The 27758-nt window shown below is 40.8% G+C and overlaps 1 protein-coding gene across 1 annotated transcript in view; it reads right to left on the reverse strand.

Moving 5' to 3' along the window:
• Positions 1–27758, reverse strand: part of ANKDD1B (ankyrin repeat and death domain containing 1B) — a 65252-nt gene that overhangs the window by 22385 nt on the left and 15109 nt on the right. Inside the window, exons 4-8 of the mRNA XM_019462986.2 lie at positions 19658–19756; positions 19447–19551; positions 10723–10821; positions 9866–9964; positions 4628–4726 (exon numbers count right to left, since the gene is read on the reverse strand). Of these exons, the coding sequence (XP_019318531.2) occupies positions 4628–4726; positions 9866–9964; positions 10723–10821; positions 19447–19551; positions 19658–19756 (501 nt within the window). The remainder of the gene's footprint in view (positions 1–4627; positions 4727–9865; positions 9965–10722; positions 10822–19446; positions 19552–19657; positions 19757–27758) is intronic.

Here is a 27758-nt window from a genome sequence, read left to right on the forward strand (position 1 = left end):
AGAACAATACACATGCTGACCAACTGGACTCTAGCTTGAGCTCCTACTATATGACCTTGAATAAGTGGCCTCTCAAGTACGGGCCTCTTTGTCTTCATCTGTAAAAAAGAACCTAACTATTAGTTTTTATCACTGCTAATAACCAATTGCCACAAACTCAGTGGCTTAAAAAATACGAATGTACTGTTACAATTCTGGAGGTCTGAAGTCTGAAATGGGTCTCACTGGGCTAAATTACAGGCCTTTCTGGAGGCCCTTGGGAAGATCCACGTCTTTGACTTTGCCAGTTTGTGGACATTGCTGCCCACATCCTGTGGCTCATGGCCTCTCTCTCCATCTTCAGGCGCACCAGCAATGGTCCGCCAAGTCTTCACCCTCTATCATTTTGGCCTCCTCATTTGCCTTCCTCTTCTACTTTAAAAGACCTGTGTGATTACATTGGGCCCAACCTGGATAAATGAGGATAATCTCATTTTAAGGTCAGCTGATTAGCAACCTTAATTCCATGTGCAACCTGAATCCCACTTTGCCTTGTAATATAACATATTCACAGGTTCCGAGGATTAGGATATGGAAAACATTGGGCGGGGGCGGGGGAGCATTATTTTGTGTACCTATCACACCATCCTACCTCTTTGTCTCAAACCATAGTAATATTGAGAGGATAAATGAGCTAGTAAATATGTACAGTAATCATAACCATCATCATATTCATTCCACAAAGAAATAATTGAGCGTTTATTATCTGCCAGGCACCATGTTGGATAGTGGGGAGATATGACGGTTAACAAGATGCCCATTATCACATTCCAGTAGAGGTGGACAATCAACTGATCTATAGATTGGCAGACTGGTAGATCAGTGAATCCGTAGATGGGAGAATAAATCCATTTACTAAATCTAGATGTTATTAGAATAATATCAGCTAATAATAAGTGCAACAAAATGAAGTAAAACAGCAGGGCTGGATGGCTACTTTCTGGTGAGTGATCAAGAAAATCCTCCCAGGTGGGGTGAAATTTGGACTGAGATCAAAATGGTAAGAAGTGCCCGAATGAAAAGATCTAAATCAGAAACAAGTTTGTGAAGAACCTGAAGCCAGAACGTAGTAGGAAGAGCTGTGGCACTCCAGCACTTTACCCCAGAGGCACTATAGGCACTGTGTATAGGGCCTACAGACTTTTTAGGAGCCAAAGAAATGTTTAAAATCTTTAGCAAAAAAATTATTGATTCCAAGATACCAAAAGAAAACCAGGAACTTGAAGTGAATAAATATTTAATTGACATATTCATACCTCATTGATTGTTAAATGTAACAGTCATAAAATATTCATTACATTTGTTAACAATTTGTAGGTTAAATTTTTTCACCTCCTCTAATTCCCAAGTACGTAGAGAGTTCTAAGAAACCAGCGTCAGTCATAAATTAGGGTAGTTTATCACAGCCAATAAGAAAGTCTTAGAAAATAATTTACAGCAAAAAAAATTAATGTGGAATGTTGGGGCATTTAAATATGTTCGATAGGATATGAGGGTGGGGTCTCCAGAAATGAGTTGTTAAGGTCTACAAAAGTCTTCACTGGACCAGAGGCATTTAGTATGACCCTGAAGAGCATCTATTGACCAAACTCTGGGCAGTATTACATCCAGCACAAATGAAGGAAGTCTCTGCTCATAGCTAAATCAATTCTCTCCAATCACCTTCTCAGAAATGACCCAGGGGCACCTGGGTGGCTTAGTTGGTTAAGCATTCAACTTCGATTCAGGTCATGATCTCACGGTTCATGAGTTTGAACCCCACATCAGGCTGTCTGCTATCCGTGTGGAGCCTGCTTCAGATCCTCTCTCTCCCCCTCTCTCTGCCCCTCCCCCATTTGTACATTCTCTGTTTCTCTCTCTCTCTCCCCCCTCCCCCCTCAAAAATAAATAAAGAGGAAGGAAGGAAGGAAGGAAGGAAGGAAGGAAGGAAGGAAGGAAGGAAGGAACAGACGGATGGATGGACAGACCTTGCTCCTGGAGGGCAAGACTAATCACTGTCAACAGGTGACGCATTTCCAAGATCAAACACAGTAATCACCTACAGATGGAAGAGCAAAATAGTCTAACTTGTCCCCATAGTAATGTGTCCATGCTGCATGCTTCCTGGTGCACACAGCTTATTCCCCCAGGGTCTTTGCTGGGTTAGGCTGTTCATCTAGGAAGTTTGCTAATGAACTCAGGGGAAAACTCAAAATGTAAAAGCTCAAAAATGGACTCAGAACAATTTCTGGGGTGCCTTGATGAGGCCAAGACTATAAGGATATGGACAATGTGGGGCCTGTAAGTCCTAGGCGAGGTCGGGGCAGGGGGTGGGAGGGAGAATGTGAGCATGTGAAAACCATTACAAAGCAAAACCTCTCTGGGGGCCAAACAAAATTAAGTACAGAAGGGAGGGAGGGTACAGAATGATGGAGTCAGCCAAAACGAATGAGCTCAAAGGACCCTGATAATGAGGGAGGCCTTCCCAGGGACTCCAGGGTGGCTGTAGATAGTAGGGGGGGTAGGCAGGGAAGCACTTGGGAATGCCTGAACAACAGCACAGCTCTCTACATTCTCAGGATTTCATGGGCCCCATGAATTATTAATGTGAGGTTCATTTACTGCATAGATAAGCCTGCAACATCAGTGGGAATCAACTCATAGTATCTTCATTTTCCATTCTCTCCCGCAATCTTGTCCATGGAAATGTAAATTTAAGACAGTGAAAATTTATGTATAAACACATATTGTTTTTCTATTAGGGTTCTATCATAAACATTTTTCAATATTGCAATATATTTAGTGGGGGAGAGATAGAGAATAAGACACAGAATCCAAAGCAGGCCCCAGGCTCTGAGCTGTCAGCACAGAGCCGGACGTGGGGCTCAAACCCGATCACTGTTGGAGCTGAAGTCGGATGCTTAACTGATTGAGCCACCCAGGTACCCCAATCATTAATATTTTTTAATAGTAACATGGTATTCCAAGAAAAAGGTGCAGCAAACTTTTATGTGGCTTTCCTACAGACTTCATTGCATATATAGGTTGTATCTAATTCTCAGCCACTGGAAGTAACTTTATTATCTATCTTAATGCATGTAGCTTTTTCCAAGGTTATTCCCTTAACAGAATTTCTCAAGCCTGGGTGAAAGGAAAGTGACAGAATGCTTTTTTCCAAAAGCATTGTACAAAAGTATACTTCCACCCGCAGAATACAAGAATATAAAACATTACTGGTTTGGGACTTAATTCTTGATTCTAGTGTTTAACTTTGTACCATTTGAAAAGGAATTGTCTCTATAGGCATACCTTCAGTGGAGGAGGTAACTTCCATCAGCAAAAAGATTATGACTCACTGAAAATGTAGAGGATAGTTATTAGCATTCTTTAGCAATAAAGTATTTTTTTTAAATTTTTTTTTTTTTTTTTTTTTTTTGAGAGACAGAGAGCAGGGGAAAGGGTAGAGAGAGAGGGAGAGAGAGAGAGGGAATCCCAACCAGGCTCCATGCAGTCAGGGCAGAGCCCGATGTGGGGCTCCATTTCATGAACCGTGAGATCATGACCTGAATCAAAATCAAGAGTCAGATGCCTAACCGACTGAGCCACCCAGGCACCCCAGCAATAAAGCAGTTTGTAATAAAGGTGTGTGCACTGTTTTGGGGGGTCATAATGCTATTGCACACTTAACAGACTATAGTGTAATGTGAACCTAACTCTTACATGAACTGGGAAACCAATAAATTCATTTCACTCACTCTATTATGATACGCAGTGGCCTGGAACCAAACCTGCAATATCTTTAAGGTGTGCCTATACACTGCTCTGCTATGGAGAGAGCTCCAACATTTATTGGCACTTAAAAAATAAACAAGGTGCAGAGCAGCAGATACATGCAGTGTGCTATCATCTATGTGGTGCCAGTACTTACACACGTGTACATTTTCCATGTAAATGCACGGAAAATTCCTGCAAGATAAGCTATGAATTACATTAATTCTAGGGAGGAGAAATTGAGATGTATAGTTGTAATATGACACTTTTCATCATGTACCCTTTGGTACTTCTGATTTTTTGTTATTTTCATTGCAATTTAAAATTATTTAGAAAAATAGAATAAGAAAGTAAAACCATCTGGAAGGCAAGGCCATCAACCTGGTTAGAATCCTCCCCACTGCCACCAACTGGTCAGATAATCCTGAATGAGTTCCTTAACTTTTCTAAATTCTAATTTCCTCACCAAAAAAAGAAGATAGGTGATAAAGGATCTTAACACCATGAATACAAAAGCATTCTGTATTTACAAGAAGGCTCTATCCTACCCTCTTCAGGCTCCAGACGGACCACGTGGGTTTCCACACAATAATATTTTTTTTTGTACTTACTGTGTATAAGCCAGGCATGTATAGTTGTTAGGGAGAAATCAAGGTACAGTGAGAATGTCTCTGTACTTGAGAACAACAACTATCTGTTCCGCTTGCCCCTGTTTTCCAAAATTAAAAATATTAATTCTACAAAGGCCTAGTGAGTGGATCAATGCAGGACCAGATTACTCAAAGAACATTTTGAGTCCCCCTCCAATGAGTGAGCGAACATGGCATGGAGCACATACCTTATTTGGAATGTTGATATCACTTCCTGCTGTCAGGAGCACTTTGCTGCATTCTTCATGACCTCCTTTAACAGCCAGAAAGAATGGTGTTTCTCCATTCTTAAAAAAAATAAATAAATAAAAGGAAAAAAGTTAAAATTAATTGCCCCTTGACATGAAATAAAATTACTTGAGGAACAGCATGCTTTCTCTATACCTTTTGTGCATTACTCTTAACGGATAGCATTTACTGAGCATCTATATGACAACTTATATTGCCAAGACTATATGCCTTGGCAGAGTTAAATGCACAACCCTGCGAGGTCAGGATTAATATCCCCATTTTACAGATAAAGAAATTAAGCCTTAGCTGAAAAGTGACAAAGCTAGACTGCAAATCCGGATGTTTGGCTCCAAAGCCTGCACCCATACGGATCCTGTTATTCTGCCTCCTTACAGGGTTTTCATCCACCATTATACTCTTAATCTTTACTATTTTATCTCCAAAACATTTATTGGACACTTACTGCCTGTTGGGCAAAGGCTTTGGGATTGAAATGACAAACACACACAAATCCTGCCCACAAGAAGGTAACAGCTTATTAAGCAAGATAATCATGGAAATATGAATTATAATGCAGTGTGAAACACACACAAACAGAAGCACATTTGTACCAAGTATAGCTTTAACGTTTAAAACTGATTTAAACTATTGTGTGTCATTTAAAAAAACAACAACACAGTAATACTCTTTCTCAGTAATTAAGTTTCCTGAAACTCATTATGATAAATGCTAGTAGGGTAAAGTGAGAGCTTAGTTTAGGCCAAAACACAGAAAAAAAGGAAAGAACTGGTATCACACAAAAGCCACTTGGATATTACCCCTTTCTCATGCAGATTCTTTCCTGAAAATTTTGGGAAAATGCAGAATCCCTTCTCACTCCCTAAACATTCCCCCCATGGGCATTATTCTGCTTAAAAATGCATTAGGATAAATTCAAATGGTTTTACTTATAGCTAATTAGATATGAACAATCATGTCAAGAGGGATGCAGGGGCATGGAACCAATGTTCCCATCCCAATGAGATGGAAAAACTATATCCAGCTTGCTTTACATGAGTGTCTGGGACAGCCATCTGTTACAGAGGAATTTCTCCTCATAATATGCCTTCTCATTTTCCTGGAAAAGAGATGCCAAATGGCAAACCACAGTGGGAAAAGCATTAGTGAAAAATGTGAAGGAAAGAATTCACACATCATTTAAAAATTTTTTTTAAATTTTTATTTGAGAGAGAGATCATGTGTGCACACACTCCAAGAGGAGCAGAGGGGAAGAGAGAGAGACAGACAGAAACAGAGAGACAGAAAAAGACAATCCCAAGCAGGCTCTGTGCTGCCAGCACTGAGCCAGATGCAGGACTCTATCCCATGAACCTGGGATCATGACCTGAGCTGAAATCAAGAATCCAATGCTCAACCGAATGAGCCACCTAGGCGCCCCAAGAATTCACATCTTTAATATATCAGGAGCCTAATAAACATTTGTATCTGTGACCCAACAATCCTCCCTTTAAGAATATACCTAAAGGAAATAGTGAGGAATTCAGACTATGGTTTTTATACAAAGAGGCTCATGACAGCCTAATTTTTAAGAAAAGAAAAAAGGATATAAATAAAATGTCCAAGACTCTTAAAAACTGAGAACAAACTTAGGGCTGATGGGGGGCGGGAGGGAGGGGAGGGTGGGTGATGGGTATTGAGGAAGGCACCTGCTGTGATAAACAATGGGTGTTGTATGGAAACCAATTTGACAATAAATTTCATATATTTAAAAAAATAAATAAAATAAAATAAAATAAAATAAAATAAAATAAAATAAAATAAAATAAAATAAAATAAAATAAAATAAAATAAAATGTCCAAGACCTAAAGAATAGTCATATGAACTCTGGACAACCAATAAGAATATATATACACAGGAACACAAAAGAAATGGAAGGAAAATATATCTGGTATCTCTAAAATAATCATTTCAGTGTGGAGAAAATACAAAACTACTATTTATTTTTATCTTAAATTTTTAAAATGTATATTTCTGGCATATATTTTATAATGTATTACTTTAATTATAAATGTGCATATGACAGATGCATGCCCATATTTCCTTACTGATAGGAGAGTTTGCTTCCAAGACTATTTAGAGACAGCCCCACTAGAGTATATTCATATGGATCACTCCAACTGGTCTGGCTACAGCTTACATTAGGAAATGCAGGCAGCCCATGACTGTATAAAGATTATGGGCCTTATTCAAAGGGCTGATATTATCACTAGACACTTCATTCTCTGCAGATGAAACCTATCATAATCTGCAATTACAGTGTGTTGGACTTTATGAGCTCTCTCTAATGTGCCCTAACTCAAAAATAGCTAAATGGTGGATAAAATCCAAGTGCACACATTCCAGTGGTAAAGTATTAAAACACAGCTGGGCAAGCATGACCAAGACTTTAAATTAAATCCTGTGGCTATAGGACTTGATCTCTATATTGATTTGTGAAGGCTAATCACACCTAAGATTTATTCTAGGTGATTCACATTTTTTTTTTCCTCACATTTCTCACACATCATTCGTAACTTGTATTTAAGAAGACCAAATTCCTGAGATCTTTAAATAAGTTAAACCAATTAAACCTGATCATTATTATGCCAGATGGTCAGAAAAGACTGAACGCACACTAAAGTAAACAAATGAAAGCTCTATTTTTGTCCATGATCCTCAAGTGAAAGCTTGGCTTGGGCGCCTGGGTGGCTCAGTCAGTTAAGTGTCTGACTCTTGATTTTGGCTCAGGTCATGATGTCATGGTTCATGGGATGGAGCTTTCAGTGCAGAGCTTGCTTGGGATTCTCTCTCTCCCTCCTCTCTCGCCCCTCCCCTGTGTGCACTCATGCTCTCTCTCTCTCTTTCTCTCTCTCTCTCAATAAATAAATCAACTTATGAAAATACAAAAAAAGAAAGCTTGGCTTAAATTCTCCCAAGAACTTGAAAAGAAAAAATGAGGATAATAATATACCACTGATACAAATGATAACCATGAGGCTGCCTGTATGGTTCATCAGTTAAGTGTCCGACTTCAGCTCAGGTCATGATCTCACGGTTCGTGAGTTTGAGCCCCACATTGTGTTCTGTGCTGGCAGCATACAGCCTGCTTGGGATTCTCTCTCTCTCTCTCTCTGTCTCTGCCCCTCCCCTGACTGTGTTCTCTCTCTCCCTCTCTATCTCTCAAAATAAACAAACTTAAAAAACAACAACAACAAATGATAACTATGACCCCATTTATTGCACCAAGATAACACCAGTGATAACAGATGCCACTTATTACATGCCTACTGTGTGCCAGGCACTACTCCAGGTGCTAATTGTGTGCCACAGCCTTCCCATTTAAACTTCACTATGGCCCTATGAGGTTATTTGACAGATGAGTAAACTGAGGCTAAGACGGGCTATGTGCTGAGCCCAAGATCACTTACCTAGAAGAGCGACGGAGCCAGGACCTGACCCACACAGTCAGAGCCCTGCTTTCAATCTCTGGGTGCCCAGATCCAGGGATGCATGGGACTAGCCTGGTGGGCTTCTCTGGTCCAAAGGGAATACAGACTTGGCCCAGGCATCACATATACGCCCTTTCATAGCCTTCCCTTTCCATTAGGTTACCCACGGTTGCTAGTTTTATGGTCAAAAGCCACCAATACTAAGTCCCATCTTGTTTTATCTGAGATCAGGATGCATCTCACAATCTTAGTCAACCAGGTAGTATATGTGATGCTGTCACTGCTTGTCATGTGTATGAAATCAGAATGGGTGTTGGCTTAAATCTCAGAAACCATATAGGGTAACCTTAAAGAAATGTTGCATTGCAAGCACCTTTGAAGGCACAGAGGACCGTATTTTGTTTGAAAAAGCCAGGACATCAAGACTGAGTAAGAATCAAGCTCAGTGTGAAGTTTACTAACCAACTTATTTATTTGTTCCTTTATATGTGTATAATAAAAAATCTAAGGTAAACATCTAAGAAACTCTTTCCATAAGTATAAACTATTCTAAAGGACAAAAAAGCTGCTTGTTTGTGTCACTGTTTAATTGGCAGCATTATTTTTTCTTAGCGTTACATAAAATAATGATACACCTCACAGTCATCGATGTCTTCAATGATTATATTACCTCTTAGAGTATTGCTCAGAGAGGTATTAAGTTTAGAATTTATCAGAACGTTAAACTATGAAGTCCAAGAGGAATCCATTCACCTGAGTTTCCAAAGAGCCAGTCCAAAAATCATTGACTCAAAGGTTTAAAGTGACCACCTAGAGCAGATCTGTCTCCCTGGCACAACTTCTCCACTTAAGCCTTATGCCCAGTTTCTATCTCCCTACCCTCCACTGAACCCCAGATAGTTTCTATCTCCCCACTGCTCCCCACCTGAATGTCTGCCCCCCTCCCAGGTGCCTCATCACAAACCCATTCAAAACCCTTGTTACTGATCTCACCCACATACTCTGCCCTGTGCTCACAGCTTAGGGGGGGCACCCCACCCTCCCAGTAGTCCAAACCAGTGAGTCAGGTATCAGAAAGTCTTCTCTCTCCCTAATTCTGGTCACAAATCCTGTGGCCTCTGCCTCCTCCTATTGCTTCATCCCATTTGCTCCTTGTAAGTGCCCTGGTGACAGGTTTTCCATAGTTCTTGCTTCAGCAATTTCCACTGTCACCTGACTGGGGTCCTCACCTCCAGCCTCTGCAGGCACCAAGCCCCCACTTCAAACCACTGGGACGGTCACAGACCTGTAACCAACACAGAGCTCATTCCTCTCTGCTGCTTAACACCCTTCAAGGTCTCCACTATCTTCAAGTCAAAGCCAAGGTCTCCTGGTGAGCACAGCCTTTCTGTATCTCTATGCCTTGGCCCTCTCAGCTCCCACCTTTTTGAATGCCTTTCTTGCCCTTAGACTTCTAGAATAAGAATACATACTCTCTCCAGAATAGAGTACATATTCAACAAATATTTTTTGAGTCAATGGGTAAATAAATGAATGGACTAACAAATGACTTGCTGGGATACTTTAGAGAAAAAAGAAGGAATCTTGTAACATCACATTTTACACTCTGTGGCACTAACATCTTTGTTTTCCTCCCATGAAAGCCATTCCTCCCACCCTTCCACTTTTGAGTCTTGTGCCCACCCCTAACGAGCACCTTCACATACCTCATTGATCTCATTTATTTCTTGCTGCTGGGTTAGCAGCACATGGACCGCAGGACTGTGACCATGCTTTGCTGCAAGGTGCAGGGCAGTATTTCCCTCCTGCAACAGAGACAAACTCACCATAGAGTCCGCTGCACTGAGCAACATGACCCTCCAATGGTCAGGCCTGTAATGAGGTTTCTGAGGGGTTTCATTTCGGTTAAAGCTGTGGTCCAGAGTGTGGGCCACATTATCCACAGTTTCAAGTGAAATTTATAATTTTTTACAGTTTCAAATGAAAAGACATAGTTGATCCAACAAGTGGGAAAACACCATCCATGCCCCTCATTCTACCTTTGCTGCTAATTTGCTAGCAAAAGGTGAAACAATAAAAGCAATTCCCATAACCTATGTGAAGATAAACTGGTGAAAAATTTCTGGGAGATAGTTTTAGCAATGTATACCAAACAATTTAATGTGTAGAACTTATGAGCCCACAATTCTATGTATACATATGAATTTCTCCTAAGAAAATAATCAAAGCTGTGAATATAGATATGGGTGTCTATCAGGGTTTCCCTCCCCAGTCAGGTAAGAAAGACTCTTCAGCAGACCTCAAGGGACAAAGAGCACTGGAATTGACAGTGGAAAAAATCCACATAACCTACTGAGTTCACAAACATTTATTGGGTGAAAACTGGCAATCTGGATGATCCACTGCCAAAGTGGGTTCATTTCATCTGGATATTCCATTATTCTGACTGTAGTAACAAGTGAACAAGTCTATTCCTGACCAAAATGCCATCACCAAATCTATATACCAGCTGTCACCCCCCCCCTTCTCTCATTCTCAGCAAAGAAATAAAAGTCCAACTCACCTTGTCTTTTTCTGAAGTATGTAGATTAAGGAAGATAAGTTTTTCTATCATTTCAATGTGGCCCCTCTCAGCTGCCCAAAGAAATGGTTTTCTTCCTTTCTGAAAATAAATCACAAACCTCCAGTGTTTATTATACATTTATTAATAAGCAAGACAACAGAGAGAGGCAGAGCACAAGCAGGGAAGAGGGAGAGAGGGAGACACAGAATCCGAAGCAGGCTCCAGGCTCTGAGCCGTCAGCACAGAGCTCGACATAAGGCTTGAACCCATGAATCATGAGACCATGACCTGAGCTGAAGTTGGACGCTTAACCAACTGAGCCACCCATCAGATGGTGCCCTATCTAACTCCAGATATTTTAAAGGAGGAAGAAAAGATAGTTGGGGGGGGGGGGGCGCGGAGAGGGGAATGGAGGCAGAAGTATTTTCTTCATTTAAAGAAAACACTCATGAGGGTGCCTGGGTAGTTCAGTCGGTTAAGTAACCTACTCTTGATTTCCACTCAGATCATGATCTCATGGTTCATGGGATCAAGTCCCATATCAGGCTCTGTGCTGACAGCACAAAGCCTGTTTGGGATTCTCTCTCTTTCCCTCTCTCTCTGCCCCTCCCCTGGTCACACGTGTTCCTTTCTCTCAAAACAAATAAATAAACTTTAAAAAAATAAAGAATACACAAATTGGCGTGTGTGTTATTAACCAAAGGCTTAGAAAAATGTCTGAAATGTGAAAAACAAGATACAAGCCTCTTTATAAGAAGGTTCCTGAATCTGAATCTGAGATTTGTTATCTGATCTGCTAATGCAGGGTAATCAAAAGATCATGGAGACTGTTAACATGAGATAACAGCACATGATTCCCCCATAACTGGGAAAAAAAGAAAAATGTTGAAATAATAAATGGCAAAACAAAATGTCCACGAGGATCAGCCCTATGGAGCTCTCCATTCACACATATATGGAAGTTGGAGAAACAAAATGGTGCCAAAAATTCACCTAATTCATTATTCTTGAGCCAGACCTGTTTGCCAGTGAGGCCTACATCCCCAAGCTTCTATGCTGGAAGGCCTGACTCTCATTGTCATTCTCATAAAGTCACTAAGGAAGGGCAAAGAGAAGGAACAGAGACTGCTTCGGCCCCCAGTCTTCTGTTAGCAAGTTAGACCCCTAATTGAAGAGAATTTAGTCTTGAGCCATGAACAAAATTTTGGAAATGATAGACCAAAAATTATTGAATCTAGGTTATTCAAATATATGCAAATGGAGACAAAAGAGAAAGGTTCATATAAAAAAATGACAAAAAGAGATGTGAGAGACATGATTATACACTACATGAAAACATTTAGTCACATACCTTTATAAATTATTCATTAATTTATTCCACAATTACTGAGCATCTATGAATATGCCAGATATTGTGCTCAGCCATAGAGTGGCCGGGATGAAAGATACACTGCCCCATCCTCAAGAAGCTCAGAGTGCAACAGGGAAAATGGACACATGAAAAGCAATGATAATGAAATATAGGAATTGAACCCTGGTGACACGCAGGAGTACTTAACTCAGCATGAATGCGTGCTTGTGGGTGGGGAGACAGGTGACAAGAAATGAAGAAGGCAGCCTTTTAAGTTCATGAATGCACTGGGATAGGAGAGAAGAGCACTGGTGATGTTTCCTGCCCGTCATCTTTTCCTCTAGAGGGCCTGTGGCCTATTTTTGTGGAGCTGTTAATTACAGGCTCCTGCCTCTTCCACAATATATCCCTTGGTCACACTGTTTGGTTCAGGTATGGTCACATGCCACGCCAGGCCAATCAGGGTCAACCGTGGGATTATTTTTCTGCGCATTCTATTTGTAGTCTAGAATCAGCAGCAGCTAAGCCATCAGCAGTCCTCCCTGTTACCTGATGAGGACAATTTGCCTAAGAATAAAGCCAGCACAGTGGAGAGCAGAGCTGGAAACGGAAAAAGAGACAAGAGCCCTGTTGACATCATTTGCGCTGCTGGATTCAGACATAACTAAAATTGCCTGTGCCTAAAGTGTCTAACTGAATGAGTCAATAAATTCCTTTTTTTTTTTTTTTCCCTTTAAGTAGTTGGAGTTGAGCTGCTGTCACCCCTCACTAGCAGGGCTTCCTTAAAGCAACTGCCCTATCTCAAAGATTTATGAGAATGACTTCAATGCCCACCAGAGGGTCTTTTTGGCTTCAATTAAAGATTTCAGAATAACGGAATTATCACTGGCCACATCTGACACCACTTTACTCTGAAGATATAGGGCACAAACCACAGCTGGCCAAGGTCAGCCGTTCCCCTTCATACCATGTCCCTACAGAGTTGTCCAGGAGCTGCTGTCTTTGGCCCCCCAGGTGATAGCTCAGTTGCAAGGTGACAGATCTACAGTGGACAGGCATTGGAGCCACCCTGTCTAGAAGGATGGTGCCCCAATGGAATAAATACCCCAAGCATAGCTTCCAGATCCCCACAAGGGATGTGCTCCATTAGTTATAAGTCATTACAGTCAGGGAAGCCCAAACCCAAAATATGGCTTCCCCCTGGTGATGATAGTGCATCTGTAGTTCCTCCAAGTCCAGATGCAATTTGCCAATTAGGGGTTATTTTTATCATAAACAACGCTAATCTTGTTTGCAGTGACACAGAGCTAGAAAGTTAACTAACGTTTAAATTCTCAGGCAGAAGGGGCGCCTGGGTGGCTCAGTAGGTTAAGCGGCTGACTTCGGCTCAGGTCATGATCTCGCGGTCCCTGAGTTTGAGCCCTGCGTCGGGCTCTGTGCCGACCGCCTGGAGCCTGTTTCAGATTTTGTGTCTCCCTCTCTCTGACCCTCCCCCATTCATGCTCTGTCTCTCTCTGTCTCAAAAATAAATAAACGTTAAAAAAAAATTTAATTCTTAGGCAGAAGCAAAAGGGGTCTTATTAGCCCTTTACCCACAGAAACCGTAAATGATACATGAGGGTGTTGTGTCCCAGAGTAGACATTTACTGCTTTTATGTCTATGTTTCTTCTAGTAACAGCAGGTTCATTTTCCTTTTGAGAACTTCCCCACTTATACAGACACCATTTATCCATTTAGTGCTGTCAACTGCCAGGTTTCACCCGCCACATGAAGTGATCACTTTAACCCACGCTGGTCACAGTGATTGGTCCAGGATTAGGCAGATGATTCAAGCAGGGCCGAAGAGAGTTGTTTCTGAGATTTATATATGCACATTTATTTTTTTCCTAAAGTTTATTTATTTTGAGAGAGTGTGTACACATGCATGCACAAGCAGGAAAGGGGCAAAGAGAGAGAGGGAATGAGAGAATTCCAAGCAGGCTTTGTGCTGTCAGCACTGAGCTTCACATGGGCCTTAAACTCACTAACTGTGAGATCATGACTTGAGCTGAAATCAAGAGTAGGATGCTTAAATGACTGAGCCATCCAGGCACCCTATATATGATCATCTAATGAGAGAAATTTTCTTTCTTATGAATAAAAATCCATAAGAATATCCCTAAGAATATCTTGAAACTGCTAGCAGCCATCTTTCCCACCTTGTGGAGAGTACCAATAATGCCAACAGAGACAATCGAGAGTTGGAGAGGGAGAAAAAAAAAAAGGGGCTGGATCCAGCCGTGCCTGAAGCCATTCAGATACACCCTCCAACTTTTTAGTTAGGAATAAATAAATTACCACTATTGCTTAATCTAGATTAAACTGGATTTTTATCACTCATCGCAGAAAGAAGTCTCACAGATACATATTTAGTAGTATGGGAACGAATACTACTAGAAGTACCAGGGGTCCGTTGAACTTTAAAAAGGCCTTACTCTTACCCTTGGCTAATACAAAGGCTTGCATTTCTGCATGGCTAAACAAAGTGACAGAGGACCCACCCACAAAGAAAGCCTAGTCTGGGAAGAAATGGGAGGTTATCAGAGTTGAAACATTTTTCTTCACCAAGAAAACAGCTATTACTTTCAACTTTGGATGCCCTTTAAAAATGTGATTATCAAGGGGAAAAAAATGTGAACGTGAAATTACACAAAATAAGGGCATTTAAAGTAATCTATATTTTAGAAATGTATCAAAAGGGAGCATAAATAAGGAAGAAGTGACAGTAAAATGAGATATAAATCTTTTCTCTCATCTTAGTTATTAGGAAAAATAAGAACTTTAAAAATACTTGTTTTTTTCCTGTTTAAATTCTGTTTCTTACCATGTCTCATTTCATTTTTTACCCATCCAATCCTTTTAAAATGATGTTCAAGTCGACCTCTATGCAGTGCAGCCTCACAGGACTCCTGCCCACTTGCAAGGCAGGGAGATTTTTCAGTCAGGGCAATGGAATAGTGGTGTCAGAGCCCCAAGCTGCAGACAAATCACAATGTCTCCCCAGCTCAGGATGCTGATTGCCTTCCTTAATTAATGAGCATAAGAAGGGGCTAGAATTCCTTTTTCCTTTATTAACACAATGTATATTTAACCTAACATGTTTTAATTCAATGCATTTAAATTATTTGCATGTGAACAAATCTAAGGGGTTAAAATTGTTAATTTGAAATTATTTTGGGGGCACCTGGGTGGCTGTCAGTTAAGCTTCCGACTTGGGCTCAGGTCATGATCTCATGGTCCATGAGTTCAAGCCCCGCGTCAGGCTCTGCACTAACAGCTCAGAGCCTGGAGCCTGCTTTGGATTTCGTGGCTCCCTCTCTCTCTCCAACCCCCACCCCCACCTTCTCATGCTCTGTCTCTCTCTTTCTCAAAAAATAAATAAACATTAAAAATTTTTTTTGAAATTATTTTTCATTTTGAAGTTTACTACCAGGATTATCAAATTTGACAAGTTACCAAATTAAACAAAGATTTCATAAACAGCCATTCAATAGGCACCTGAAGTCCAAACTGACTCTTCTTGCCCATAGAGATCTCAGAGGTGGTGCCCTGGAGAGCCTCTGAGAGGAGGCCAGGGAGGACCCAGCACAAAGTCCTCCAGTGCCTTGTGTGTAGGTCTACACCCCATGGCAACTCTCCTTATCCTGGGACCCTCACAACAGAACCCCAACATAAGGAAAACACCAGGAGATTCCCTAATAACTAGAGATTTGAGAGGGAAAAATAAGTTGCCATGAAGTAAAAACTACTGAAGGAGCAGTGTGTTAAATACGCAGTCATGGACCTAGGGTGGGTAGGATGAGCTCTCCCCTTGCACACTGGAACCCTTAAATATTGGCCTCAGGTCCATACAAGAAAATCTATCTTTTCAAATCCTCTCATGCTCATTATTCCCAACACTCCAAAATGGGACGCTTCTTTGCATTTTGACCTCTAAAGACTTCCTATATTCATTTGAACCAATGGAAGTTCCCATTAAGTATGCAGCTGAAACCAACCTTACATTGTACCACCAAACTCTTAGATTCAACAACTATGCATATACTCTAAAGCCATTCCTTTCTGTGTCCCTGCTCCACTCCAAACATTTTGAGTGCTTATTTTTGACCACTAGATGGAAGTTTACACGTAGATTCAGAACATCTACACTACTTCACCCAAAACTTCTCCTGGCTGCTCTACTCTCTCTCCCCTGGAGAGGACACATGATTTCCCAAGCTATGGACCTGAAAGAAACCTCAAAGTATTTTCCATGTCTTCCATCTCTCCCATCCCCACCCACACTCTCCTGGGCCTAGTGACACCCCTTTTATTAATAAAGACCGCCTCCCTATAAGGCTTTCCTTGTTAGCTTTTGGAGTTCCCTCTGGGCTAGAGAAAACAATCTTACTAATACTGGTCAGTAAACAGGCTCTCAATCACATTCAGCGGATAAGAAAGTAGGCAAGAGGGCCAGCTATGAGAGTGAAGCAGTTTTTTTCTATCAAATGCATTCAATGAGTTCCACAATACTTTTAAGTAAACACAGATGGAAAATCCAAAGATGAATTAATAGATCCTGAGCTCCTGATCCCAGTTCATACTGGATTTTGCCAACATTCTTGAACCCCATTCACAGATCTCAGAAAAAGAGTAGACTTTGTCTTTTGCATTGATCCACTTAGGTTTCTTTAAAACTAAAATTGGATTCAGAGATTCCTTTCTCCCAAATGAGCCAGTATTTATTTGTTCATTCCTCATATGTCTCTGAATCCATCTTAATTTTAAGATCTCTCAGTTGGGGGGGGGGCACCTAGATGGCTCAGTCAATTGAGTGTCAGACTTCAGCTCAGGTCATGATCTTGCAGCTCGTGGGTTCTGTGCTGACAGCTTAGAGCCTGGAGCCTGATATGGATTCTGTCTCCGTCTCTCTCTACCCCATCCCCACTCACACTCTTTCTCTCTCTCAAAAATAAATAAACATTTAAAATTTTTTAAAAAAGATCTCTCAGTTGGACATGTGGTTCTGCACAGTCTGCTGCCAGGGCTCCCCAGTCTTTTTCCCACCAGACAGAGGAGGAGGAAGAGGGGTGGGACAGGACAACCCCAGAGCCAGCTACAGAGACGGTGGGCAAGAGGGCTGCTGGCCAGCAGAAGTTCCAGATGTGAAGGCTCCCCACAAACCTGCTTTGGTCTTTGAGTCCCTTCAGCCTATTGATCCTCCCATACACAGCTGTCTCCTGTCAAAGCAGCTGGAGCCCACTGAAAAGGAAGACAGTCATGTGTCTCACAGATACCAAATATCTGCTGAATGGAATTGAGTGGAATTCATTCACAGGTCACATCCCTACCTAGCATCAATCAAACCAGAATGATCTAATGTCCACACTGTGACACTAGATGCTATCTATGATTATGATTTTGAGGAAATCAGACAATGCATTTTGCCCTATGATTACTGTTATAACAACTACATTTAGTGAGCACTTACCAGGTACCAGACTCTTTGCTAAGTGTTTTATAGTCATTAACTCATTTAAACATCTCAACAGTGGCTGTTCCAATACTGCTACATAAGAATGGCTTAGGGGTGGTATCTGATTAGAAAAGGGTGGTAGAATGGCTTACAGTGAAGTTCAATGGCATAGGCATTTTTTACATAAAATTGAGGAAATGTCAATACTCTACATCAAACCATAAAGGTATTGCCTCCCCAATTATCCCTTGTAGATACCGAGGCTTTCAGCAGTCAGAGAACTTGCTTAAAACCGTGTAACTAATACATGCCCAGACCACAGCCCATGTCTGTCTGCCTCCAAGCTGTAAATGTACAGATGCTCAGTCATACTCAGAGGAAGTAAAAGAAACTTACAGACTTCATTTGAAGAAATTACTGTTGTTGTTGTTGTTGTTGTTTTTAAGACTGGAGTCAGACAAGAATGTGAACGTTTTTTTACAAGAGGTGAAATGAGGTATTACTGATTAATTTATGGAGAGACTTTTATGGAGACTATTGTAGGCACAGTGAAAAAGAGGTCACATTTGAAATCAAAACTTCAATCTCACAGGGTATACTCCCTTATGAAAAAGGCCTAGAAGAAGATATTCCAGGGAAAAGACAGTTCATGACACAGGAGGAATGTCCACAGTCATCTGAGAAGAGAGACAGGACAGCATGGTGACTGAGGTCAGCGAGACCTGAATTCAAATTCTGACTCTCACTGTCCAACTCTGGGATATGGATGAGGTACTCAGCCTTTCTGAGCCTCAAATTTATCACCTTTAAAAATAAGCAAAATTCTTGGCACCAGGCTCGCTCAGTTGGTTAAGCATCTGACTTTGGCTCAGGTCATGATCTCAGAGTTTGTGAGTTCAAGCTCCACATACAGCTTTGTGCTGACAGCTCAGAGTCTTGAGCCAGTTTCAGATTCTGTGTCTCCCTCTCTCTGTCCCTGCCCCCCCCCCCCGTCTCTCTCTCCTGCAAAAATAAACAAACATTAAAAAAAAAAAAAAAAAAGCAAAATCCAGAGCACCTGGGCAGCTCAGCCAGTTAAGTGTCCGACTTCAGCTCAAGTCATCATCTCACAGTTTGTGAGTTTAAGCCCCATGTCAAGTTCTGTGCTAACAGCACGGAGGCTGGAGCCTGCTTCAGATTCTGTGTCTCCCTCTCTCTCTGCCCCTCGCCCATTTGCATTCTCTCTCAAAAATAAATAAACATTAAAAAAATTAAAAATAAGCAAAATCCTGCTGTATAGGATTATTATGGGAATTAACAGGAGAATTCATTCATTTAGCAAAGATTTGTTAAACCATATACACCAGGCCCTAAACCTCTCAATGAAATAATGTAAGTAAATAGCTTTCCTTTGTACCTAGCACACCAATAAATACTCAACAGGTGGTAGCTGTTATTATTATATATCTACACCTGAAAAGAAAAGGAATGTAGACAAGTACAGTAAAATTGCATTATATTCCATGGCTCATTACTACATACACTTGGGCCAAATACACTCCAAAAAGGCCAAGCATAATGTAGTAAAATGAAAGCATACATTCTAAATACAAAATAGGGTGGATACTGTCTACACCCAACCAGGATGAGAGAGTAAAGGGGGAAAAAAGAACTTAGCGGCTTCCTCAATACTCCTCATCCTCCCCATGTGCAGATGCCAGGGTCACCACCAACACCAACACTTCTCATCTGTTCTGCCATCTGCCAGAGTGACGGAGGAGCTGGGTACAGGGCCAGGTCTGTCTGTGCTGGCTGCTTTGGCAGCTCTAGGAGGAGTAGGAAGAAAGAGGAAGGTAGGTGGAGGTGTACACAGGACCTATCCTACCAGAGCAAACATACCTCATCGGGCTGGTTCAGGTCCTTCAAGTGCAGATCTTGAATGAGGTACTCCACAATGCGTACATTATTGTTCTGAGCTGCAAAGTGGAGGGCATTCATTCCATCCTGAAGAGAGCCAAGGTAAGGGACATAATTACACAACGATCTTAAGACTTCCCCAACCCACATTGGTACAGTGAGGACTATTTTCAGGAGTGACCCACATACCCACCTGATTCTTGGCTCTCTGGTCTGCTCCAGCTCTAACCAGCATGAGCATGATCTCAAGACTTCCAGACCAGGCTGCAAGGTGAATTACTGTCAAGCCGTGCTTCCCCAAGAAGAGAAAAGACAAGTATCACTTGGATGAGCCACAACACATTATTTCAGTCAACAAAGACCAAGTTAATACTGAAATGTTGAAAATGAAGAAATAGGGAGAAAATTTAATATTCAGTAAATGTAATATTTCAATTCTATGGGGGAGAGGAATACATTTTAAATGGTGCAAGGACAAGTGGTTCTCCATAGGGAAGAAAATAAAATCAAATCCTGTATCATATTATACACGTAAAAAAGCACACAAAAAGTACATATATTACAAGAAATTCTAGACTGTAAGACACAGTGTCTTGATCTACAAGTTACAAAAGGAAAGACTGATGATGAAGTCAATAAATAGATTTTTCAAAATGTATCTTAATAAACATAAGTGGTTACTTTCTCTAATACATGAAGCCTCTTACAAATCAACAAGAAGAAGGCAATTAAACCAATTGAAAAAGTGTACCCCCAAAAAGGTGCTCTCTTAAGGTATTAGTGGAAATGAACCACTTTGGTTTCAGCAATTTGGCAACATCTACCGAAATTTTAAATTCAACAAGGAATTCCACTACTGGGAATCTATCCCTTGAAAATGAGTTTTAGGACCTAATGTTATATAAACAAGGATATTAACTGTAACCCTTAAAAATGTGAGCAAAGGTAAATGTCCATTAATAATAGGAATGCTGAACACATTAGGGAACAGTGACACCACATCAAGCAGCCATAAAAAAATGAGTTGGAGGGGCACCGGGGTGGCTCAGTGGGTTAAGCATTTGACTCTCAATTTCAGCTCAGGTCATGATCTCAGGTTCATGAGACTGAGCCCCACATTGGGCTCTGTGTTGACAGTGTGGAGGCTGCTTGGTATTCTCTCCCTCCCTCTATCCCTCTCTCTCTCTCTCTGTCTCTCTCTCTCTCCCTCCCTCCCTCCTCTTTCTCTCAAAAATAAATAAATAAACATTTTAAAAAGGTGGGTACATAGGTAGATAGATACTCAATACGTAGATGGATATGGTTATGAGTATGAGGAAAGGTACAGATATAAACACACATACTCTGCATTGTTAAATGTAGTCACTGGAGAAGGAGTATGTACACAAAAAAGAAAAAACAGAGAAGACTGAAGTTATAAAAAGAATCCCAATATATATACCTTATTTGAAATATTTTCTCCATATAAAATAATATAGGTGCATATGTGCATGAAACAGACTATCAAAGACTTTATCAGGAAACTTTAGGGATGCTATAGGCAGTTAGACTCATATACTGAATGCGTAGGAGAAAAGTGTGAAAGGAAATAGCTAACAGTTAACATTGGCTATCTCAGTCGGATAAAGGGTTAGTATCCAAAATCTATAAAGAACTTATCAAACTCAACACCCGAAAACCAAATAATCCAGTAAGAAATCGGCAAAAGGCATGAACAGACATTTTTCCAAAGAAGACATCCAGATGGCTAAGAGACACATGAAAAGATGCTCAACATCCCTCATCATCAGGGAAATATAAATCAAAACCACAGTGAGATACCACCTCATACCTCTCAGAATGCTAAAATTAACTCAGAAACAACAGATGTTGGCGAGGATGTGGAAAAAAAGAGGAACACTTTTGCACTGCTGGTGGGAATTAAACTGGTACAGCCACTCTGGAAAACAGTATGAAGTTTCCTCAAAAAATTAAAAACAGAACTACCCTATGACCCAACAATTGTACTACTAGGTATTTATCCAAAGGATACAAAAATGCTGATTCAAAGGGCACACACATCCCAATGTTTATAGCAGCACTATCAACAATATCCAAATTATGGAAAGAGCCCAAATGTCCATCAAATGATGAATGTATAAGGAAGATGTGGTCTCTGTGCATGTCTGTGTGTATGAATGTGTATATATATACACACCATGCATGTATATCTATACACACATGCACACACACACACACACACATACACACACACACACACACACACGGAATATTACACAGCAAGCAAAAAGAATGAAATCTTGCCATGTGCAACAAAGTGGATGGAACTAGAATCTATTATGCTAAGCAAAATAAGTCAGAAAAAGAGAAATAGCCTATGATTTCACTCATATGTGGAATTTAAAAAACACAATTGTAAGCTAAGGATAAGATGCATGGCCCCGATGCTAAGAGCTCCAGGTTCAAAGTGGGTGGCATCCCCGAATCTTCGGAACAGGCACACTAGATGAATGGAGGATCTAGATGTAAACAAAGAATCCCAGGTGGAGGTGGTATTTTGGGGATAATGATAGGCATCAGCTCTCCGAGCTTCTTTTTTTTTTTAAATTTTTTTTTCAACGTTTTTAATTTATTTTTGGGACAGAGAGAGACAGAGCATGAACGGGGGAGGGGCAGAGAGAGAGGGAGACACAGAATCGGAAACAGGCTCCAGGCTCCGAGCCATCAGCCCAGAGCCCGACGCGGGGCTCGAACTCACGGACTGCGAGATCGTGACCCGGCTGAAGTCGGAAGCTTAACCGACTGCGCCATCCAGGCGCCCCTCCGAGCTTCTTATCGATGGGAAGCTCTTCCTGGGCAAATATTCCCCAGGGGAAGTTATTGACCTTCTTGCTTACGACCAGACTGGTGCTAAGGCCAGACTGTCACTGACTCTGGGCCTTTTACACTTTACAGAGCATTCTGTGCAACTGTGAGTGTAATCCATGACACATGCTCACAAACTGCCCTAGGCATGTCAGTTTCGTGTCACAAGACATAGTATTATGAACTTTTCTATGGGGAAATTTACATCTGTGAGCAGTGATTCTTTGCCTGTGAGGAATGATGACTCCACTTGGAATTTATGGCTTCAGAAGTTCCTGTTGTTGGCAGTTTGAATTCCTGACTCCTGGATTTTATGATTAGAGCTTGAAATCTCTGAGTGTTGCCTGCTTTGAAATTAAGCATGACCTCTTAGGAAAAAAAGAGCTCCTATCAAAATGTGATTCATCTCCTATAAAAAATATTTCTGACCTCTTTTTTGGTCATATAGAAAATGGATTTAGTATTAATGAATATAGAGCATTCATGTGTAGAGAAAGGCAATTGAGGAGTGAATTGTATTCAGGGCACATTTTTTGAAGAACCTCAACTAGTTATTGTACATCATTGTTCCTTGGGAAAAAGAGTGCAGAAATTAGTAAGCATTTTTTTCATACTGGAATTACAAATATTTAAATAGACTAATTCACTGGGTAGTGTGACAGGTGAAATGTAAATTTTATAAAGTACGTACATTTAAAACAAGGCTTATCAACAGTGGCACTATGACATTTTGGCCAGGTGATTTTTTGTTGTGGGAGGCTGTCTGGGATTATAGGATGTTTTGCAGTTATCTCTGGCTTCTACCCATTAAATGCCAATATCTCCCCTCAGCCACGGCAATTAAAAGTATCTCCAAACATCTCCAAGTATTTCCTGGGAACAAAATTGACAACACCCCCCCTTCAAGTTGAGAACCGCTAATTTAGAGTTACACTTCAATAATATGGGACTTCCTTTTTCATTTCTCCACACTTGTACTTTCCTAAGAAGAGAATACATTAACGTAATTTCTGGGGCAGCCAAAATAAATGCCAAAAGGCTTATGCTCTTTACAAATGGAGGTGCCCCTGCAGACCCTCATCCTTGTTTATTTACTCATATTATATACATCTAGCAAACTGGTTTCCTAGGTTACAAACACAGTTGATTACAAGATCCAAATAAGATGTGTGAGAAGAATTAGTTTTATTTATTTATTTCTTTAATTTTTTTTTTACATTGATTTATTTTTGAGAAACAGAGTGAGACAAAGTGTGAGCGGGGAAGGGGCAGAGAGAGGAGACACAGAATCTGAAGCAGGCTCCAGGCTCTGAGCAAGCGGTCAGCACAGAGCCTGATGCAGGGCTCGAACTCACAAACTGTGAGATCATGACCTGAGCCGAAGTCGGACGCTCAACCGACTGAGCCACCCAGGCACCCCATGAGAAGACTTAGTTTTAGAAGGCACTTTAACAGAGTAATAGATGATTTTTTGCCAGGGATAAAAGGAAACAGAAAAGCAGACATATTACTTATAGATAAGGAACCTGAAAGTGAGCATTAACTAGATCACAGCACTTGAAAGTACCAGAACCAGAATTGGAGGTCAGTTTCTTCTGATTTTACATATCATACTCATAACGTTTGCTCTATATTACTTGTCTAACTTGGGGCCTAGAATGCAGGTCCCAGTTTTCCTAGTTCAGCACCCTCCATTCCACCTTCCTGAGACAGCCAATTTTTAATTTAGTTTTTTAAAAAAAATTGTTAATATCTATTTATTTTTGAGAGAGAGAGAGACAGAGCATGAGTGGGGGAGGGGCAGAGAGAGGGAGACACAGAATCCAAAGCAGGCTGCAGGCTCTGAGCTGTTAGCACAGAGCTGGATGCAGGGCTCAAACCCACAAACCATGAGATCATGACCTGAGCCGAAGTTGGATGCTTAACCAACTGAGCCACCGGGATGCCCCTATTTTTTTGGTTTTAAATGGAACTTTTATTTTTATTTTTCCCCATGTATTTATTTATTTTTAATTTTTAATTTTTTAAACTTTATTTAAATCCAAGTTAGTTAACAGTCAAAAGACTGTACACCCTTCAAAGCAGGGACTGTATGTCTTGCCAATGTTTCCTGAAACAATTACCTGGGAATCGTGTTAAATCACAGATTCTGATTCAGGAGGTCAGGGGTGGGTCTGATTCTGCATTTCAAGCTCCCAGGAAATACAAGTGTTTCCGTCCCAGGACTACACTTAGGAGTAATAAGAACTTAAATGGTGTTGAATTCCCAGCAGTTGGCATTGAGACTTACCCACAGCAGGCAATGAATAAATACTGATGGGGAAGGGGTTTGATTTTTGGCTCTTTGCAAACAGGTGTTAGAGCTTAGAAGACACAGCTGCCAAATCAAACTCAGGGGTCATCACCCAAATAAAGAGACGGCCAGGTTTGACCAAACACAGCACTGCTTGAATTATAAAAGAATTTTATTGGTTATGTACTAATGCCACTGTGAATAATTAAGTTAGTTACAGAAATATTAAACTTAGTGAAACTTTCAAGGTGGACTACAGAGGTACATCAGAAATACATACACACACACTCTCACAAGGCCAAGTTACAAAAAGCTGATGTTAGCTTCCAAATGTACATTTGGAAAAGCCTCAAAGAGAATAGCTTGGTAAAACATCTCTTCAACATTTCAGGAACAAGTGACTTATACTCTGACAGAAACCAGCAGTGTATTTAATATATTAGAAACACGGCAATCCTCAGACATGCTTTTTAAAGGAAAAGATGCTGTCAACCTGGGCAGTGGATGCATAAATGTTTATTGTACAATTCTTTCCCCTTTTATAGTACATTAAAGATTTGGGGTTATGGTCCTGTGTAGAATGGAGTAAGTATACTGCTCCTGGTCTCTCTCACCAAATGTGACCAAAATCTCCAGAAAGAGTGCATGGCACAGCTATTTGAGGACTCTGGGAAGCAAATAATAGCAAGTAGATTGGGGAAGTAAACCAAAACTCAAAATATAAACAATGAGGGTTTTCGGATTTGTTTTGTTTTTGTTTTCCTTCCATACCTTCCAGGTTGAACTCAAGGCAGTGCAAGTCACAGAAACGTGTCCTGGGCACAGACACAAAGAGCTAAAAAAAAAAAAAAAACAAAAAAAAACAAAACCCTCTTTCTGGTCTATGGAGCAGAAGGGGGATCCTGCAAGAAAGAGAAAGTAGGGGAAATACTGTTTCTTTTTTCTGTTCTGGCTCTGCTGTACACAAGCCTCCTTCCCAAAGCTGGAACCCTGTGGTAGAAGAGGTAGCAGTAGCAGGGACTGGGAAAGCACCTAAAACTGACCGAGAAACTGTGGTCAGAAGAGCAGGTAGGGTGGTGACTCAAGTTGCTTGTTTTCCTCCCTTAGTTGCAGAGGCAGACCTAATTGTGGGAAGCACATAGCAGAGCTGAGAGACTACATACACCCTCAACTTTCTAGTCAGCACACCAAGAAAAGGGGGAGAGGGGCCCTGGAGCTGGGAAAAGTGGGGGTGATGATTCCAGAGAGGGGGAAGCTCAAGAAAGTGAGCCCATAAAGATGTGTGTGTGGCCGCACCCTGACCCTTACATGGACCTGACTCTAAACAGCATGCCAAAGGCCTGGAATGGTGAACTATGAGGCAGACCACTGCACAGGTCTCAGAATGGGCCCTGGATGGTACATATGCAGGAAAGGTCCAAAGTACTGAAAACTGAAGTGACACTGGCATCAAGTGATGAGGAAATGGGTCCTCCATATGCAAGAAAAAAACAAGAATCTTGACCTATTCCTCATACCTTATAATTAACTCAAAATGGACAATAGATCAATTTTGTTTTTAGTTTTTTAATTTTTATTTTTTTAAAGATTTTATTCCTAAGTCATCTCTTCACCCAGTGTGGAGCTCAAACTCACAAACCCAAGATCAAGAGTCCAATGCTCCACCAACTGAACCAGCCAGGTGCCCAAAAATGGACAACAGATCTAAATGTAAAACACACAGCTATAAAAATTTTAGAAGAAAAAATATGAGAAAATCATCATGACCTTAAGTTAGGCAAGTCATTCTTGGTGGTTTTTTAATTATAGGTAAACTGTACTTCATCAAAATTAAAAACTTTTGCTCTGTAAAAAATGTGGGAAAATATTTGTAGATCACATATCAAACAAAGGACTTGTATCCAGAATATATAAATAACTCTCAAAACTGAACAAGAAAGCAAAAAACCCAATTTAAAAAATATATTCAAAATATTTGAATAGACACATAATCAAAGAAAGTATACAAATAGTAAATAACACAAGAAAGATGCTCACTATCATTAGTCATTAAAACCACAATGTGATGCCAATACATATTTATTAGAAAGGCTAATTAAGAAGGGGCGCTTAGGTGCTCAGTCGGTTAAGCGTCTGACTCTATTTTGGCTCAGGTCTTGATCTCACGGTTCTTTAGATGGAGGCCTGCAGTGAGCTCTGTGCTGACAGTGCAGAGTCTGCTTGATATTCTCTCTCTCCCTCTCTCTCTTCCCCTTCCCTGCATGCTATCTCTCTCTCTCAAATATAAATAAATAAACATAAAAAAAGGAATTCTAACATTAAGGGGAAAAAAAAGAAAATGCCAAGTGCTGATGAGGTTGTGGAACAAATGGAATTCTGCTACAATGCTGGTGGGACTGAAAGGTACAGACACTATAAAACAGTCTGGCAGCTTCTTGTACACAGCTTACTATACGACCCAGTAACCTCACTCCCAGAGATTTATAATGGATAAATGAATACTTTTGCCTACATAAAACCTGCACACGAATGTTGCTAGCAGTTTTATTCGTTTTGTTGTTGTTGTTTGTGAAAACATTTATATTTAGATTCAGCCAGTTGGACTCAATTTAGATGATTCCAATTTTGTTGGCAACATCCAAAGCATCATAGTTAGAAGCCAGTCGAACATATGCCCTCTTCTCTCCATCAGGCCTGATCAGCGTGTTGATCTCGGCCATGACAATGTCGTACTTTCTTCATGTCCTGTTTGATCTGGTGCTTGTTGGCCTTGAATCCACAATGAACACAAGTGCGTTGTTGTCTTCTGTTTTCTTCATGGCTGACTCAGTCAGGGGGAACTTGATGGCACAACGGTCAAACTTGTTTCTCCTGGGGACAGTGTTTCAAGGATATTTGTGGGGCCTTCAGAGACGCAGTGTCTTGGGCCGTCAGAAGGTAGGTGACGTGTGGAAATTCTTTTTTGTGTGTGACTGTGGATGCCTTTCCGCATCACATTTTTTTGGTTTTCAAAGCCTTTGCTTCGGCTGCAGCTTTGGGAAGGGCAAGAGCTTCCTTCTTTGCCTTTGGTGCCATCTTCATGAAACCAATAGCAGCTTTATTTGTAATAGTCAAAAACTGATAACAACTTCTTCAA

The sequence above is a fragment of the Panthera pardus genome, unplaced genomic scaffold (genome assembly GCF_024362965.1).
Source record: "Panthera pardus isolate Hobbes unplaced genomic scaffold, ASM2436296v1 HiC_scaffold_2, whole genome shotgun sequence".
In the NCBI taxonomy this organism is placed as follows: Eukaryota; Metazoa; Chordata; class Mammalia; order Carnivora; family Felidae; genus Panthera; species Panthera pardus.